Genomic DNA, 19,278 nt, shown 5'->3' on the forward strand with positions numbered 1-19,278 from the left:
ACGAAAAATATTTTCTTGAAAAATGACTTCCCATAAAATATTTTGCGACAAAAATCATTTTACACCGAAACAAACGGAGCATTAATCTCCTTAAATTTTCATCACATTTGCAATCACCTCTCTAAAATTTAAAAACTCTCAATTTAGTGTTTTAAACTTTCAATTTTTTGCAATTTCACCCATTCCATTAGAATTTTAGGTTAAATTAGTTGGTCAAAGGGGACATGTCCCTTATACCCCTAAAAACTTTATAAAATTATCAGCCCACTAGACGATACATTTTTTTTTGTTTAAAAAAAAAAAAAAAGGTGGGGGTAGTTTTGACATTTTCAAACCTTCGGCTGTGATTAAGAGAAAATTTTAATGACGTGTGAGATTGAAAAAATTAAAAATTTAATATACTAAATTAAAAATTTTAAAACTTTAGGAGAATAATGACAAAAATAATGAAAGTTTGAAAAGAATTAAACGAAGGTTCTCCTAAAAGTTGAAACAATAAGGCGATATAGCAAAGATGAGTAGATCGTCAACCTGGCTGAATAGTAGAGAATATGCTGCATCGCTGGCATGAATATTCCCAACTCCCCTCTAACTTCCCAACATTGGAAGTAAAGTAATTGGAAACGTGTGCAGTTTATGTAAACCAACCTCCTCATTTTGTGATTGAATTTGTTTTTTAAATTTCTATTTTAGTAATTGGTAATTCTTTAAATGTTTTTTTTTTCATTCTTCTTTATGGTCTTTTGTTTTCAAAACAAGAAATACAAAGTAATTACAAAACACTCGAAAACTAATACTTTCAACTTTATATTATATTAAAACGCTTCTTTAAAAAAAAAAAAAAAATACTATTTAAAAAACATTAACAAACGAGATTAAATAATACTATTTATATACGATAACAAAACTTTTGCAAGTTGTTTCATTACCGACCACTAATCCCACTTCTTATTACTTGATTACTATGATTTTGTTTGTCGTTTGATAAACCTCCTATACGACATATATAGCAAATAGGCTAACAATTTTTTGACACAATTCGCGAACTCGAAACAAACCTAACAAGAAATTCACGGGTTAGAATTGAGTAGTCTAACTCGTTTAATTAAATAGATTAAATTAATATTGACTAATATAATTTTATACTTATGTTTCAACATGACCCAAATCCAACACATAACATACTATTACGCCATAGTCATTAATAACCTTCAATATGCTAAGTCGAAATACTTAAAGACAAGTTACTTAAGTAATATCATATCATTATTCAATATATTAACCATACATAATCTTTTGTCTATTTTTTCTCCGCAATATTTCGTCCAAAATTTATTTGAAGTAATACTTCACATTCAACTCTTCTACAACAGCTTGTACCTGTCACCGGAGAAAAAAAAAAAAAAAAAAAAAAAAAAAAACTTTCAAATCACATGTTTATAAGTTGTAAAAGAATGGTACTTCTAGCATTTTTTACTAATACGTTCCACAATAATGTTACAATGTTAAGAAAAGAAAGAATAGAAAAAGAGATTATGTACAATTAGGATAGGTAATTGTTCCATCAAAATATATCACATTCAGCCAAGTTATTAAAGAATCCTAACCTAATTAGTTGTAAGTTCTCTAAAATTGAGATAAAAATATTACAATAAAACATAACCAAAAAGTAGCTAAATTTGATAAAGAAAAGGAGGGGGCAAATCAGTCCGGCCAAAGAAAAAATCATCACAAATCAATTAGACATGCGAAAAAACTTAAAAATAATTGAATGGTTATCCGTCTCCTCTTCCGTTACTGGCCGCTACGATCGAATAGAAAACCCGAAACCGGATAGCATCCAGTGAGGTGGCACGTGGGCCCCAATCCACCGTGTCACTGGCAAGCACGCCCCGCCCATTGTTTTCTTTGTATTTTATTTGGTAGAGCTCTCTCTCTCTCTCTCTGTTTTTTTATGGGTTTATCTCTTTCAGTATCTTTCTTCTCTAATTTTTTTTTTCTTGGTTTTCGATGGCGTATGATTGATTAATGTTATTGGGTTTCTGCTTAGCACTAACTCATTCTTTCTGTGATTCATCCGATCTCAATAGTTTTTTATTTTTTTTCTTTTTGTTTATACTTTCACATGGTTTTTTCAAATTTTTACGAAAGACTTGATCGACTAGATCTAATAATTGCTGCGATTTTTTTTTCAAGAACTGATTTTTCCGTGGAACTCCGAATACTGGAGTGTTGATTGTTTACAAAATTCTGTGCTTTAGAAAGAGATTTAACCCAAAATTTGCAATTGGCGAATAATATCTTCTGGGTTTCTTAAAAAGTGAAAACAATTGAATTAGATTTATACTTTTTCTGTGATTCTTTGGTGTGTGAGTTTGTGGGGTTCTCTCAAATGGTCACTGTAAATCTTGGAATGCTCCATTATGTGTTGGACCATGTATATGGTGCATTTATGCACAGAACAAAGATAAGCCCACTATTCTTTTCCAGAGGATGGGGTGGCACAAAGCTTGAATTGCTGGAGAGAATGATCAAGCAGCTGTTCCCAGAAGTGGAGGGCCAGAATTGGCCTCCCACTTTGGTGAAACCCATTTGGAGCACGGTTTGGGAGACCAAGAATGCTTGTTTGAGAGAAGGGGTATTTAGGACCCCTTGTGATGAGCAGTTACTAAGTGCATTGCCTCCTGAGAGCCACAATGCAAAGGTTGCTTTCCTTACTCCGAAATTTGTGCCGCCGCAGAAGATGGCCTGCGTGGTTCATCTTGCAGGTAACTTGGTATAAAATCTTTTGATTCTGCACGAGTTTAGAATTGGGATTTTGGTTTTATTTCATTGTCATTCTTATGCGAGGATATCGAGCTTAAGCTTTGTCTTATGGAATCGGCAGAGATGTTAAATGAGGTGTTTGTTTTATGTTTGCTTATTTGCCACAAATCTCTTAGTAGTGGTAATGTTGTTAATTGTTTATCTTGTGCGTAACTCGTGGTAGGAGTTTAGTTCATTTTTTGAGTTTACATTGTTTTACTGGGGAATTCATTAGGCTATTTGTTTTCCGTTTGATCATTTGCCTCAACCAAGTATAGTTTTGGCAATTAACGTGGTAAAAAGCTGTTACCATTTACCATCCGGAGCCGGTTTAGATTGATTGGATTGTCTTTAAGCTGGTTGAAATTTCTACTTTAATTATGTATTTCAAAAGAGAATCCAAATCGTGTGTGTATGTGTTTTTTTTTTTTTGAACAAATAGCATGTGCCATTATAAATACTGAAAAAGCCCTAAGGATTACAATTTGAGAATAGAGGGAAAATAGAGGGATAGAAACCCCCGTTCTAAGCCAGAAGGATCTGACTTAAAAAACAACTGTTTGAAGAAACAACAAATCTTATCAGAATTACATTTAAGCCTCTCTTACATTAACACTCACTTTAAAATAAAAGAAGGCCGATTTAGCATCAAGCCAACAAAAATTCCAATAAAATTTGAGCAATACATAGACAGACTGTACTGAAGAAACATGAAGAATACACAACACATAAAGCAGAAAAACACCCAAAACAAGTCCCCGGCAGTGGAGACAGGGCTGACTTCGTCGGAGACGGCGGCCCGTGGAGGACATGCGCCGTCACCGGTAGCACCCCGCTGCAAATTGGACGCCGTAGACCCCATCCCTCACAATGCACGGCCAGAAAAGGCGGAGCGTGGCTGTCACGCGCGCCAAAGAGCAAAAGGCTCTCTGGCGAGTGAAGACCACGCGTCGAGCTCTGACGATTGACGTGACCTGTGCTTTCGGCAGCAAGTACGGACGATGACGGGAAACGTAGCTAGGTGGCGCGTGCCTAGCAGAAGTCGGCGGACGTGCGTAGATTTGGCTTCAAAAATCCAAATAAAAACAATGAAAAAATCAGCCAAAGCACTCCAATGATGATACGAAAAGCCGGCCACTCCCCCAAACTGGGCTTCTTAAGTTGAGCCTTTCTGACTGAACCAAAAGAAAGAAAACAAAAAAACACAAAGACTCAAACCACCATAGCCCAGAGGGCTAGGGGAAGATCAACTACCACCGGATCTACCAGGGAAAACAAAAGCTTTACAACCCTAATGGCTAAGAGAGAACTAATCTCCACTGGTTAACACCAGGAAGGGACAAAATCACTACCGGGAAAGGGAGGCAGCAAAGGAAAACTCTCTGGAAGACTCTCTCTCTCTATCCAAATCGTGTGTTTGATTTAGGTTTATGTGTAGTAGAAAACTAAGCTTCAATAGGTAACGAGGTAAATGATTTGCATCCCCTTGTTTCATGAGATAGGCTTTTGGATTGGTTGGGTTGGGAATCAATCGGTCGGAATGTGGAGTTTTTGTTTAATTTTTCTCCTTTCAAAAATTTCATTATTTCACTTTTGGTTTTGGTTTGCTTTCTTTATTTTTTCCTCTTACGGGCAGTTTTTTTTTTTTTTCTTCATAAAATGGCGAGGAATCCCTTTAAGGCAGTCCACATTGTGTACTTACCCCCGTCGAATAAACTTCGGACCCGTGCAAAGCGCCCTCTCCACACGGATCGGGTAATACTCCGGCTTCGCTGCCGGGCTGACCCTAAGGGGATTTGAGACCTGATAGAAATGCCACTAAGACGAAGGCCTTTACCACTTGGGGGCAGAGGTTTTCCTCAATGAAGTTTAATTTTAAGTATAAAGTGAGAACTAAACCTGGGTATTATTCATAAAAAAAAAAAACAAAAAAAACAAAAAACTAATAACTAAACCTGGGAAACAATAATTAAACTAACTTAGTTTCCTTTGGCACATTGATTTACATGTTCTTGCAACAGATTTTGCTCATGTCCCTTACATGTAAGTTGCTGGTGGAATTTATTATTCACTGGGAAATAAGTATGAGGTTTGCCCATTTAGCAGTTTGAAGAATGTAGTTATTAGTTAGCTGGTGCAAATGTTTTAGGTCCTGGTTAAATCTTTTTTCTGTCTAATAATTCCAAATTAAAATGAAAATGTTTTTCATTCGAGCATATGCCTTTTATCTCTGCTGTGAATGATCCAGTAACATTAATTATGTATATATTTATATGATAACTACATTTAATATTATTTGAGAGATTGTTGTGACATTTCAGTGATTTCCAGAAATACAAATATGTTATTATTATTATTATTATTATTATTTTTCCTTTCACAATCATTCATTTGAGTATTTCTTTTCTTTCTTTTTTTTTTGTTGTGATATTTTCCAGATTAACTTCTGACTATATTGTATTACTTTACGATATTAAAGAATGTTCTTTGTTTCCCAGTTTCCTGCCTTATCTCAAAATTCTATTACAAATTGCTCCTTTTCACAATTGATGAATCCTCCTAGTGGTTCATTTGACATTTGGTACTTAGCTATCTGGACTAATACTTATAGCCTCTTTCTACAGGAACTGGGGACCATACCTTTGAACGAAGATTGCGCCTCGGTGGACCATTGTTGAAGGAAAACATTGCAACCATGGTGCTTGAGAGGTAAAAGCCAATTCTGCGTAGTCATCCAATCCACAAATAGAAAGAAGTGCTTATATTTAAATTAATTCTTGTAAATTCTGAGCTTTTGATTCAAAGAAAATATGTAATTACAGCCCTTTCTATGGTCAAAGGCGTCCTATGCAGCAGTATGGTTCAAAACTTTTGTGCGTTAGTGATTTGCTTTTGTTAGGAAGAGCAACCATTGAAGAGGCCCGCAGTCTCTTATATTGGTTAGACTCTGAGGCAGGGTTTGGCAAGATGGGTATTTGTGGACTCAGTATGGGTAAGACTCAAACTGAATCCTTTGCTAATGTGTTAACAGGATCTGATTTAGCTTTGAGGTTCCATCTTCTGTTGATTAGATTTGTTGTTTTAAACCTGGATTTAATTTAGTGCTTTAAATAATTTTTTTTTTTAAGTGTGAAAAATATCACAAAGTGTTGACCCTGCAAGTGGAATCTCACACCCATAACAGAAGTCTTTTTTATTCCCTCAAACTTTGATGGTTTCATGGAATCCAGGAGGAGTACATGCTGCAATGGTTGGATCACTTCACCCTACACCTGTTGCAACCCTTCCTTTTCTCTCACCACACTCTGCTGTTGTGGCATTCTGTGAGGGCATATTAAAGCATGCCACTGCCTGGGAGGCACTGAGAGAGGATCTTGCAGCAGAGAATGCTGCAATGACTCTCGAGGAGGTTAGAGAAAGGATGCGAAATGTACTGTCTCTCACAGATGTCACACGTTTTCCTATTCCCAAAAATCCCAATGCAGTAATATTTGTTGCTGCCACTGTAAGTACCAGATCTCAGTATCACCTTATGAATGATTGTGTATTTTAAGAAAATTTACGAGAACTCTATAATTATCTTTTCTAAATTTCTATCACTATTTATTGTGAACATATCTTTGTTGGCTTTTTACCCAAGTATGGTTGACGAGGAGTTGTCAGTTTCCCCTTTTGATAATATGCTAATGATTTATGCTATGAAGGGGAAAGAACAATGCTATTATGTAGAATTTAAGAACTTTTTGAAGCTCACCTTCCTCTCTCTTTATTTGAAGCTCACCTTCCTCCACCGATGTATCCACTCTCAGTACAACCCTTGAGAAAAAAGGGAAAAAGGTTCACCCCTTTTTTTTTCTTTTTTTTTTTTTTTTCTGTAAAAGCTTGAAGCTTCGTTTGTTACGGAGTTTGTACCATCTGAAATTTAGTGGCAAATCAATCTGTCTAATCTAATTTAATGTTCAGGAAAAATATACTTTAGCTCCCGAACTAACACCCATTTTACAATTGCGCCTCCAAACTTGAAAAAGTGACATTGAGGCTGCTCCACATACTATCATCTCGTGTTAAATTAGATACTTTATATTTTTATCACTAAAATACCCTTAAAGTAATAAATAAAAAAAAAAAAAACATTTAAAATAAATTAAATTATTAAAAATTAAACAAAAAAAAATTGAAAACACCAAAGGGGTGGCCCTTTTCATATTAGCATCCTTGATTTTTTTTTTTTTTTTTTTTTCAAATGGTTATTTTTATATTTTTCTATTTTTTTTTAATAATAAGGGTATTTTGGGGAGAAAAATGAAAAAGTGTCAAATTTGACGCGCCATGGAAGTATGTGGGGCTTCATCATCACTTTTTAAAGTTTGGAAGGATAATTGCAAAATGAGTGATAGTTCGGAGAGTTAAAGTATATTTTTCCCTTAATGTTCCATTGGTAAGTTGTATATGCATTATTCATTTATTTCTCATTGTAAAATGTAGATTGGTTTCTCAGGTATATTTATCTTGATGTGCTTAATTACAATGAGACTCATGCATCTGTATACAAGACCTCTAAACTTAAGTTGATACATATGTTTTCTTTGTTCTGTGAGGTTGATAATCAAATCGCCTATTTTTTAACGGTGCCAATCCATTGAAATGATGCCTTTCGTACAGATCTTGTAAGAAATGAACCTTGTGAAATCTACTTCATGATGTGTTTGGGCACCTACTTAGGTTTAGCTTGGCAGGGCTGCAGCTTTTCAAGAATATGAGAATCTCAGCTGCTTTAAGAGCCATGGACTATTTCTCAATAGTCGCCTAGAAAGCACAAATCTCTTTACAAAATTGATGAAAAAAGTTGAAATATCATTGGTTTACCAAACGATATGTAGGTAGCTTCCACATAAGGAAAATCCCCATCAAACAGGGCCTTGATGTATTAGGACTTTTATGCTTAGTATGTCTTCATCATTGTAACTACATTTATTGCTCATTGTGTTTTTGAAGCACTTCTTTGGTAAAATTAGCCATAGTACCCATGTTCTTAAATTTGCAATCTTGCTTCAGGATGATGGGTATATCCCAAAACACTCTGTGCTGCAGCTTCAAAACGCTTGGCCAGGTTCGGAGGTGAGATGGGTCACTGGTGGGCATGTCTCATCCTTTCTTCTCCACAACGGCGAGTTCCGCAGGGCGATTGTCGATGGGCTTAACAGATTAGAATGGAAAGAGTCTCAAACGTGACAGTGGCATCACATGCGCAGAAGAGACCACATTTATTCCCTTGGTAATCTTCTTCGCCGCACTAAACCCGGAAAATGAATCACAGCTGATATATGTGAACACCCTTCATAAATCATATGATATAGGAAGAGTAGGGGTGTTATGTGATTACCTTCTATTTCCCCGTGTACTCTCTCGTCTGATGAATTTCATTTGTTTTAGGGAAAATGCATGTGACAATTCACATTAATACAAAATGGTGAAAATGCTAATGAAATTAAAGTTCTATTCAATGTTGGTTTGGGGAAGTGCGTACTTTCTGATGGTTACTACTTTAGATGCTGGGCCAGGGGTTTGGTGGATGAAATATTCAGTTTGCATCAGCACCGTCAATCACATCATAAATGATGATCTTATTACCTTTAATGGGCATCCATTCTCACTTGCTTCTTGTTTTTCTTTGATGGATGAAATATTTAGTTTGCATGAGCATCGTCATCTTATCACCTTTAATGGTCATCGAATCTTGCTGGTTTTTCTTGTAAATCTTTAGAATCTGGAGAGAGAGAGAGAGAGAGAGAGAGAGAGAGAGAGAGAGAGACAGTAAATTTGTTCCCAAAAGATGACTTATCGCGCGGCAGCTCTAGTTGTCCCGGAGTCAAGCAGATTCATTTCTTAGTGCTTGATGCAAGTTGGTTTACCATTACAAGTAGATTGATTCTTTCGCGGCGACTGTTTGTAAGGCAGTAGATCCTATATATACAATAACGACATGTCGTCCAAACTGTGATTTTTTTCTACCGCCGTTGTAAAAGACAAAGACAAACGGAATGCCATTTATGTAAACGCCATGAAAAAGCTTGTCGTCCGAACAGCCATGTTCATTACTGCCTGATTATTGGGCTTTTCGTAATTAAAACGGCATTCATCCAGTCATCTGACGCTGCTCTGCCTTACTGAGAACGGCATGTCATCCGTAACAAAATGAATGCCATCTGCACAGAAAACTTCAACGCGGCACGTGACCTAATTTTCTGAAATCGTTTTTGTGCAGCTGAAATCTTTGTAATTCCTCATTGAACACAATATTTAGTTGAAAGCCAACTATTTAAGGGGATCCGGAGTACACAAAGATCATACGACATTTTTATTACATAATATATAGTTCCCCTGGTCAGGAACATTTTCTTAGGCTGCGTTTGGATAAAGACACTTATTATTAGGAACCGACAAACTGAGAGCATTGTACGTAGGAGTACTATTTCAAATCTATATTCCTTCTGAACTCGATCGCTTCAGTTTCCGGGCAAATCGAATTGCCCCACAAGTTCATCACTTGCAGTTTGGAAGCGGCGACCCGCACAAGCACCGGTTGTGGAAATACGAGGAGTAGTCGAAGCTCTGCAGCTTACCACCCACCGGAATCTTACCACACAGCCTATTATAACTCACATTCAAGAACTGCAAATTCAGTGCGGTCATCGCCACCGGAATGCTCCCGGTGATATTGTTGTGGTTAAGATCCAACGACGTCAAGCTCTTGGGGAACTGCACCTTGGACAGATCGAACTGGAGCAAGTTCCTCGACAAATCCACGATCTGTGTGGTCTTGTTGGAGCCAAAAACCACGGATGCGTCGCCTTCGAGCTTGTTGCGCGACAGGTCTATGACGCTGAAGTCCATCTTGGCGAACGAGGCTGGGATTTTCCCAGTTAGTTGGTTGTGAGAGAGGTACAAGTCCGGTACCTTGGTAAAGTTCCCAAAGGATTCTGGGATTGGTCCGGTGAGTTTGTTGCGGTCCAAACGAAGCCCGTTGAGGTTGGGAAGCAGAGAGAGTGAGGATGGGATAGAGCCTGAGAGGTCGTTGAAGGAGAGATCTAAGGAGTTGAGGTTCTTGAGCTTGCTGAGGAAGTCAGGGACTGGGCCAGAGAGGTTGGTCCAGCTGAGCGTCAAGAAATTAAGGTTTTTGAGCTTGGCAATGGCGGGCTGGATAGGGCCAGTGAGGTTGGAGAGCTTGTGGAACTCGAGATTTTCGAGGTAAGGGAGGTCACCGACCTCCGCAGGAATTTGGCCGGATATTTCGCCGGCGAAGATGGTGAGGGAGTTGATGCGGTGGGAGGTGGAGTTGCACGTGACGCAGTACCAGTCGCAGCAGTCGGTGGCTGGGTTCCAGGAGGCGAGTAGATAGGGGTTGTTGAGGGCTGCCTTGATTTGGAGGAGGACTTTTTTGTCTTTCGGGTTGCAGAGCTCGGAGTGGGCGGAGGAGAAGAGAAGGGTGAAAAGGCAGAAGAGGGAGAGGAGAGGGATGGCCATTTTTTGGTATTTGAAAGAGATTGGCGGTGGTGTGAAATTTGATGCAGAAAGAGTGAGACTTATATATGGTTTTGAGGAGGGATCGATGATGCATTGACCGACGGAACCGACGGAAGCCAGAAGCTCGAATGAATTATAGTTATGGAATCAAAATTCAATAATATCATCTCCAATTTAATAATAATTTTACAGATTACATAATATTTAAGAGCACACAAATAAAGCTGTAGTTTTTCTTATAAAATTAATTACTCGAGTAATATTATAAGGGACCACTTTTGTAGCTTTAAAATCATAACTATATTAAAATTTAATAATTATTATTTTAAATTCAATTATAATATTAAAAGTTACGTAACATTTAAAAATACGCAAAAAAAAAAAAAAAAAAAAAAAAAAAAAAAAAAAAACTCCAATCCTCCTTTAGAATTACTGAGTATTATTAGTTCAAAGCAATCCGACAAGGTGATCCATTCAAAGAAGTGAAACATTGGTAGATCGATCTGAGCAGATTTGACAGGCTTGTAGCTCATTTGAGCAGATCTTAATCTCATAAAACAGGTCAAATGTCTCACGTATGTGTGAAGTAACACAGCACCATAAAACAACTTGACATCATTCGGAAAAAGAAAGGATCTTCTTATCCACATGTAGAAAATGCATTTGGCGTTAGTGAGGATATAACAATCCCGCCGACGGCTTGTTTCAATTAGAAGATTACATGCCAAATGATATATTAATTGCGAGTTTAAATAATGAGGAAAGCGATAAAAGAAAATGACTGAGGGATTAATATAAGTAACCAAAGCCTCGTTTCGCCGCCGCTTAGAGCATTTTTACGTTTCTTCTTTTGTGAATAATTCTGTCGATTTATTATTCATATTACAAATGATTTTTTATTTTTTTTTCATTTTTTTTAAAATTAACTAAAATAAAAAATTATATTTTTTCAATAACTGCTTTAACTATTATTGCTATAAATACTCTTAAGCATGGATGCCATTAGAAGTTTTCTTTTGCAAGTCAAAAATGAAGGCCGTTTTTGAAAGAGAACAAATATGAAAGCGGCGGCACATTAATTATCTAAGGAAGACTCCATAATTCACCGGGCTTATGTGAGTTGTGTCTCATTTGCGCATACCTCCACAGGATGGGACCTTCCCCAAGTTTTGTTCCCATCCGCAGATTCATGAAGTGTGCCGGGAAAGGGAGGTAATGATCATTTAGATATGGTCGAGCGATGCCAGACACGCAATCAACTTTATTACCCTTTGTTTGTGACTGCGGTTTTTTGTGTCATTAACGTTAAAGTGTATCCACATCTTTCATTTTCATTTGATATTTAAAATGTTAGCAATTCAGACAATATAATTATTAATAATTTTTTATTTTTCATACTCTGTATACCCAGTTCGATCGACTAATCTACGGTCTACCACCAAATTTGAAGTAATTCAATCATTCTCGTTAAAAATCCTATGTTTAATTAGAATAGGGTAAATGTATCTTATATTCTTAAGTAAAGACGTTTTTTGAATTCAATCCCCTACTTTCTAATTTTAGAAATTAAATGTCTAAGTTTTTTATTATTCACAATATATTTCTTCGTGAGTTTGCCGTCCAAGTTTACTATGAATCGTCAGTGCCACTTGGAAAATCAACTTAAAATATTTATTTTACTTAATTAAAAAAATAAAACCTATAATATAACCCCCTTTGGAGTAGGCCTTCCTTGGCCCGGTTATTAAATCGACCCACTTTTGATACGACCTTAAGCTAGGTCCATTGGCAATAAAACTTACAAGCCGGGCAGACATCATCTATGTCAGATTGTCAGGTTTAGCCAAGCTTGAGTTGATTCTGGCTGGCCAGACAGAAGTTATTATAAATAAGAAGGCACAAGGGCATTAAAAGGAGTTGCATCCACAGTATCATATCTAGGGATGTAAATAAGTCAGTCCGTTCGACAGCCCGCTCGATACCCGCTCGGTTTAGCCCGATCCGAACTCGAGATCGATATTGTAGAAACTCAATCGTTACTGTTGAAACCCGCTCGATTAGTAAGTGATACATACCCGACTCGCTCGACAAAACTCGATAGGGGCTCGCGAGCTCAACTCGTTTAAAGCTCGACGGGATCGCTCGCCCGACTCGTTAGTTCGACTCGTTAGCTTGTTCATATCTTACATATATATTAGTAAATAGTAAACATAGTATAATATATATAGTATTACATATTAATTATAATACTTTGATAACAATATTTAGTATGTTAAATTAGCATATTAAGTTATTAATAGTTAGTATATAACAATATAACAATATTAAATAGTTAGCATATATATATAAACACATATATCACATCACACATGGTTAACAATAGTTATATATTATACTTATATTATAGTTACTTAGTTATATAGAATATATTAGACTTACTATTTATTCACATTATACATATACCATTGTTTATACTCTGTAGTTATATATAATAACATATTATTAATTTGTTACTTATAAACTATAGTTATGTAATATATTTTATAATATGCCTTATATACTTACATATTATATATTTATGTTATTAATAAATGCATAGATGTTGTTCATAAACTTGGGTTTGAATTCTGCTTTGATCACTCATTGAAAAATTTAATAGTTTACATCGACCTCTAGTTGAGCCGAGCTTGTCCAGTAACTCGGCTCGGCTCGAATGTCATTTTCAACGAACTCGAGCTTGAGCTCGAGCTCGCCCGAGTTTTAAACGAGCCGAACTTGAACATGTAATTTATAGCTCGGCTCGAATTCGAGCTCGACTATTTAGGCTCGACTATAAACGAGCCAGTCTTGAAATCTTCGAACTCGACTCAGCTCGGCTCGATTACATCCCTAATCATATCACTTGTCACTTGAATTACTGGCATTCCGTTATAATTAGAGAATGTCAGACGCATAAGCCATGGGAGTGGGGCTACAAAATCAGGTTTTGTTAACCTCTCATTCAATCAATTATGCCATGGAAACACTCTATAAAATGAAAGGGGCTGGATTATTGAGAAGTACGTTCATTTTCTCTTTGCAAAATACTTATTTGCTTACCTTGCTTCTAAAAGCTCATCATTGACTTAAGTATCGGAGCAACCCCTAACAGACCACCGGCGGATCACTTTGACCTTTCTTTGTGTCTTACCTTACCAGCATTGTCGATCTAGGGCACACCAATCTTTATAAGTTTCATATTTTCCAAACAACTTTAAGCCATAGTGACTTAATTATTGCACTTCACAATTAATAGATAAATATAATCATTTTTGTTAGGGTTGGCAATTTTTGACACTATCCGCGAATTCGATACGAACACAACACGAAATTATAGTGTTAGGGGTTAGGCTAAACGAGTTGACGGGTTGATCTGTTTACCAATACAATTATAAACGGGTTAACCCACCAAGCCGTTTAGTTTTCAAGTTACCTGTCAACTCGTGGGTTGACCCGCTAACCCATTTAGTTTTCAAGTCACCCGTCAACTCGTGGGTTAACCCGCCAACTCGTTTACTTATCATTATTTTAAAAAATAAAAATAAAAAATCAGAAGTTACTAGACTTGGTTAAAAAAAAAAAAAAAAAAAAAAAAAAAGCTTAAAGCTTAAAATAAAAAAGAGTAAATATCTTAAAACAAAAACTATGATTCCCCATCATCCAGTAAAAGAAAAAATGAAAAAATATTGAAAAACAAAATCTAAAAAAAAAAAAAAGGAAAAAAGTCGAGTCAGCATGACTAGTTAACTTAATCGGGTCGTGTCGTGTTCAAATTGCGGATCACCCGATTAATAATCGTGCCGAGTTTAGGTTAGCCTAATCAGGATGTCGGGTCAAGCGGGTTGACCGAAACCCAACACGACAACCCAAATTACCCGACCCTACTTGTTGCTTCAATCTCAAAAACAAATTCTAGAACTATCCTTGTAGTGAATATTATTTCAATTACTTTCATTCGTTTTATGACCCTCTACTTGCATTTCCTCCAGTAGGTTGCCAATTTAGTTGTTCATAGAGGTTGGTTGGTTTAGAATGTGGCGTATTACTGCCTTGTACGAGCAAAACATTTCTAGCATTTCAACTGTATTTAACTGGTAACAAGAATTGCAGATAATCTATAAAAAATAAAAGAAGAAGAAGAATTGCAGGTCAAGTCATGGAGAATAAAAATAAAGAGTTTTTTTAAGACCAAGCATGCGGCGTTATGATCGCAAGCTGGTCTCAAGGTAGAATGGCTTCCACATTCAACTCTCGGCAATTGTTTATCAAATATACACATGTTTTGAAACATATAATATTGCCCAATCAATCCATGACTTTCTAAATTAAAAAATAAAAAATAAAAAGACCCAGCTTGTGGGGGCATATTGGCTTTCCATTGCTTCAGGATGATGGGTATATCCCAAAACACTCTGTGCTGCAGCTTCAAAACGCTTGGCCAGGTTCAGAGGTGAGATGGGTCACTGGTGGGCATGTCTCATCCTTTCTTCTCCACAACGGCGAGTTCCGCAGGGCGATTGTCGATGCGCTTAACAGATTAGAATGGAAAGAGTCTCAAACGTGACAGTGGCATCACATGCGAAGAAGAGACCACATTTTTTCTCTTGGTAATCTTCTTCGCCGCACTAAACCCGGAAAATGAATCACAGCTGATATTTGTGAACACCCTTCATAAATCATATGATATAGGAAGAGTGGGGGTGTTATGTGAATTACCTTCTATTTCCCCGTGTACTCTCTCGTCTGATGAATTTCATTTGTTTTAGGGAAAATGCATGTGACAATTCACATTAATACAAAATGGTGAAAATGCTAATGAAGTTGAAGTTCTATTTAATGTTGGTTTGGGGAAGTGCGTACTTTCTGATGGTTACTAGTTTAGATGCTGGGCCAGGGGTTTGATGGATGAAATATTCAGTTTGCATGAGCACCGTCAATCACATCATAAATGATGATCTTATCACCTTTAATGGGCATCCATTCTCACTTGCTCTTGTTTTTCTTTGATGGATGAAATGTTTAGTTTGCATGAGCATCGTCATCTTATCACCTTCAATGGTCATCGATTCTTGCTGGTTTTTCTTGTAAATCTTTGGAATCTGGAGAGAGAGAGAGAGAGAGAGTAAATTTGTTCCCAAAAGATGACTTATCGGCAGCTCTAGTTGTCCCGGAGTCGAGCAGATTCATTTCTTAGTGCTTGATGCAAGTTGGTATACAATTACAAGTAGATTGATTCTTTCGCGGCAGACTGTTTGTAAGGCAGTAGATCCTATGCATACAATAACGACATGTCGTCCAAACTGTGATTTTTTTTTCTACCGCCGTTGTAAAAGACAAAGACAAACGGAACGCCATTTATGTAAACGCCATGAAAAAGCTTGTCGTTCGAACAGCCATGTTCATTACTGCCTGATTATTGGGCTTTTCATAATTAAAACGGCATTCGTCCAGTCATCTGACGCTGCTCTGCCTCACTAAGGACGGCCTGTCGTCCGCAACAAAATGAATGCCATCTGCACACACTACAAAAACCTTTGAATTTTGCCACTTGTATTTTGACACGTGTACAAACACGGTACACGTGTCAAACAGGTTGCCACGTGCTCTTTGTCACGCGTGCGACGCGTGTCAGATGTGAATGTCACTAACTGTGCATTTTGACACGTGTATTCAAATACACGTGTTCATTTTGACACGTGTATTGAAATACACGTGTCTAACAGTTTGACACGTGTATTGAAATACACGTGTCAAGTTTATGTTTTTTTTTTAAAAAAAATTCAAATTGTATTTTTCAATTTAATTAAATTTTTTATTTAATTCTTTAATTATATTTTTAATTTAAATTAAAAATACAAACTGTCAGACACGTGTATTTCAATACTCGTATCTAACTGGACACGTGTATTTCAATACACGTGTCTGACAGTTTGACACGTGTATTGAAATACACGTGTCCAGTTTATGTTTCTTTTTAAAAAAAAAATTCAAATTGTATTTTTCAATTTAATTAAATTTTTTATTTAATTCTTTAATTATATTTTTAATTTAAATTAAAAATACAATTAAATAATTAAACAAAAAAATTAAATTAAATTAAAAAATACAATTTGAAATTTTTTTTTAATTTAGTTTTGATTATTATCTTTTTAAATTTGTTTGGGTTAATTAATTTTCTTTTTTTTTTTTAAAAAAAAAAAAAAAGAATTTCTTATTTCCGACCACAAATAACGCAATGTTTATTTTACCCAAAAATAAATCAAAATCAAATTACACAAACCAATAATTAATAACATATTTGTTAAATATGCAAATCTTTACAAACAAAAAATAATTACACAAAATAATTACACAAAATATCTACAAATCCGAAGGGTGTCCCTGTGAAGCACGAGGTACCGTCCCAGGCGTATTATCGCCAACCGGCGATTGCTGCGCATGGGATGGTGTAGCAGGCGAAGGTGTAGCGACAGGGGAGTGCTGGCTCAGCCGTCGTCCAACAGGCGACAACGTACCAACCGTTGTCGAATTACCTGCAAATAATATAGACAATTAAAGTATATAATATTACTTGCAAAATTAAAGGGGTAATGAAAACAAATTGAATGTAATTTTGTCCTATACACAATATAAATCATACATGCAGATGCACTACTAACAGACGACGTACTACCTACCTGTGCAGGTGAAGACTGAGCACCAAGACATGGTTGTGATACTCCCATGGAGGACATGAAAACCTCGACGGCCGTACAGTTACTAACGGCAAATGCCACAAACGCCCTACATCCGTCGTTATACTATGTCGTACCCCTACACTCTGACATCCAAGACTTGTCCATATTTCTCTGTATAGGGTTAAGAGACCGAGACAAATCATACTTCTTACAACATAAACTTGTAAAAATATAAAGAACATGGGTTACAATTTTGCGGTTATGGTTTTATGGTTTACAATTTAGGGTTTAGGGTTTTTGTAATTTTTTTTTTTTAAGGGTTTAGGGTTTAAGGTTTATGGTTAGGGTTTTTTTTTTTTATTTTTTTTTTTTTCTTAAGGGTTTAGGTGTTATTTTTTTACTTATATGTTTTGAAGGATGTAGGGATTTTTTTTTTTTAAGGGTTTAGGGTTATGGTTTACGTGTTTATTTCTTTGAGGGTTTAGGGTTAGGATTTTCGTTTGTGTTTTAAGGGTTTTTTTTAATAAGGGTTAGGGTTTACGTGTTTCTTTCTTTAAGGGTTTAGGGTTAGGATTTTTTTTTTGTGTGTGTTTTAAGGGTTTAGGTGTTATTTTTTAACTTATATGTTTTGAAGGATGTAGGGGGTTTTTTTTTTTAAGGGTTTAGGATTAGGGTTTAGGTGTTTCTTTCTTTGAGGGTTTAGGGTTAGGATTTTTGTTTGTGTTTTAAGGGTTTTTTTTTTTATTAAGGGTTTAAGGTTAGGGTTTACGTGTTTCTTTCTTTAAGGGTTTAGGGTTAGAATTTTTTTATTTTTTTATTTTTTTATTTTTTTTTTATTTTTTTTTTTTTTGGTGTTTTAAGGGTTTAGGTGTTATTTTTTAACTTATATGTTTTGAAGGATGTAGGTTTTTTTTTTTTTTTTTTTAAGGGTTTAGGGTTTGTGTTGGTTTAGGGTTTAAGGTTTATGGTTTTAGTTTTTTTTAGAAAGTGTTGGATTTTTTTTTAGAGGGTTTAGGGTTTAGGGTTTAGGGTTTTAGTTTTTTTTTAGAAAGTGTAGGATTTTTTTTTTTTTAAGGGTTTAGGGTTTAGGGTTACGGTTTTAGATTTTTTTTTAAGGGTTTAGGGTTATGGATTTAGGGTTTGTGTTGGTTTAGGGTTTATGGTTTTAGTTTTTTTTTAGAAAGTGTTGATTTTTTTTTAGAGGGTTTAGGGTTTAGGGTTTGTTAGGGTTTAGGGTTTAGAGTTTAAGGTTTAGGGTTTTAGTTTTTTTTTTAGAAAGTGTAGGATTTTTTTTTTTAAGGGTTTAGGGTTTAGGGTTAGGGTTTTAGATTTTTTTTAAGGGTTTAGGGTTTTGGGTTTAGAGTTTAGGGTTTATGGTTTTAGTTTTTATTTAGAAAGTGTTGGATTTTTTTTTTTTTAGAGGGTTTAGGGTTTAGGGTATTAGATTTTTTTTTAAGGGTTTAGGGTTTGTGTTGGTTTAGGATTTAGGGTTTAGGGTTTAGGGTTTAGGAGTTTTTGGTTTTTTTTTTTTTGGTGTTTAGGGTTTAGGGTTAGGGTGTTTTTTTTTTCCTTATAGGTTTAGGGTTTTTTTTTTCCTTATAGGTTTAGGGTTTTCGTATTTTTTTAGGGTTTACGGTTTATGGTTTAAGGTTTAGGGTTAGGGTTTAGTTTTTTTCTTAAAGGTTTAGAGTTTTTGTTTTGTTTTTAGGGTTAGGGTTTTAGTTTTTTTTTAAGGGTTTAGAGTTTTTATCTTTTTTTTAGGGTTAGGGTTTTTGTTTTGTTTTAAGGGTTTAAGGTTCTTTTTTAAAAAATCAAAAACAAATATGGGTTTAGGGTGTTTTTTTTTTCCTTATAGGTTTAGGGTTTAGGGTTTAGGGTTTAGGGTTAGGGTTTTTTTTTTTCCTTATAGGTTTAGGGTTTTTGTATTTTTTTAGGGTTTACGGTTTACGGTTTACGGTTTAGGGTTAGGGTTTAGTTTTTTTCTTAAGGGTTTAGAGTTTTTGTTTTGTTTTTAGGGTTAGGGTTTTAGTTTTTTCTTAAGGGTTTAGAGTTTTTGTCTTTTTTTTAGGGTTAGGATTTTTGTTTTATTTTAAGAGTTTAAGGTTCTTTTTTAAAAAAAAAAAACAAAAACAAATATGGGTTTAGGGTGTTTTTTTTTTTAAAAAAAAGGGTTTACTGTTACGTGTTTAGGGTTTAGGGCTTAGGGTTAGGGTTTTACGGTTATGAATTTAGT

The 19,278-nt window shown here is 35.6% G+C and overlaps 2 protein-coding genes across 2 annotated transcripts; one reads left to right on the forward strand and one right to left on the reverse strand.

Moving 5' to 3' along the window:
* The first annotated feature begins 1,952 nt into the window (after positions 1-1,952).
* On the forward strand, positions 1,953-8,309 carry LOC133874295 (uncharacterized). Its single transcript, XM_062312181.1, has 5 exons — positions 1,953-2,768; positions 5,430-5,514; positions 5,628-5,797; positions 6,036-6,310; positions 7,861-8,309. Exons 1-5 carry the CDS (start codon positions 2,393-2,395, stop codon positions 8,035-8,037), a joined length of 1,083 nt encoding a protein of 360 aa, XP_062168165.1. The 5' UTR covers positions 1,953-2,392; the 3' UTR covers positions 8,038-8,309.
* An 831-nt stretch (positions 8,310-9,140) lies between these two features.
* Positions 9,141-10,440, reverse strand: LOC133874356 (polygalacturonase inhibitor-like). The gene has a single exon (XM_062312253.1). It carries the CDS (start codon positions 10,327-10,329, stop codon positions 9,349-9,351), a length of 981 nt encoding a protein of 326 aa, XP_062168237.1. The 5' UTR covers positions 10,330-10,440; the 3' UTR covers positions 9,141-9,348.
* Positions 10,441-19,278: the final 8,838 nt, after the last annotated feature.

The sequence above is a fragment of the Alnus glutinosa genome, chromosome 7 (assembly GCF_958979055.1).
Source record: "Alnus glutinosa chromosome 7, dhAlnGlut1.1, whole genome shotgun sequence".
Classification (NCBI taxonomy): domain Eukaryota; kingdom Viridiplantae; phylum Streptophyta; class Magnoliopsida; order Fagales; family Betulaceae; genus Alnus; species Alnus glutinosa.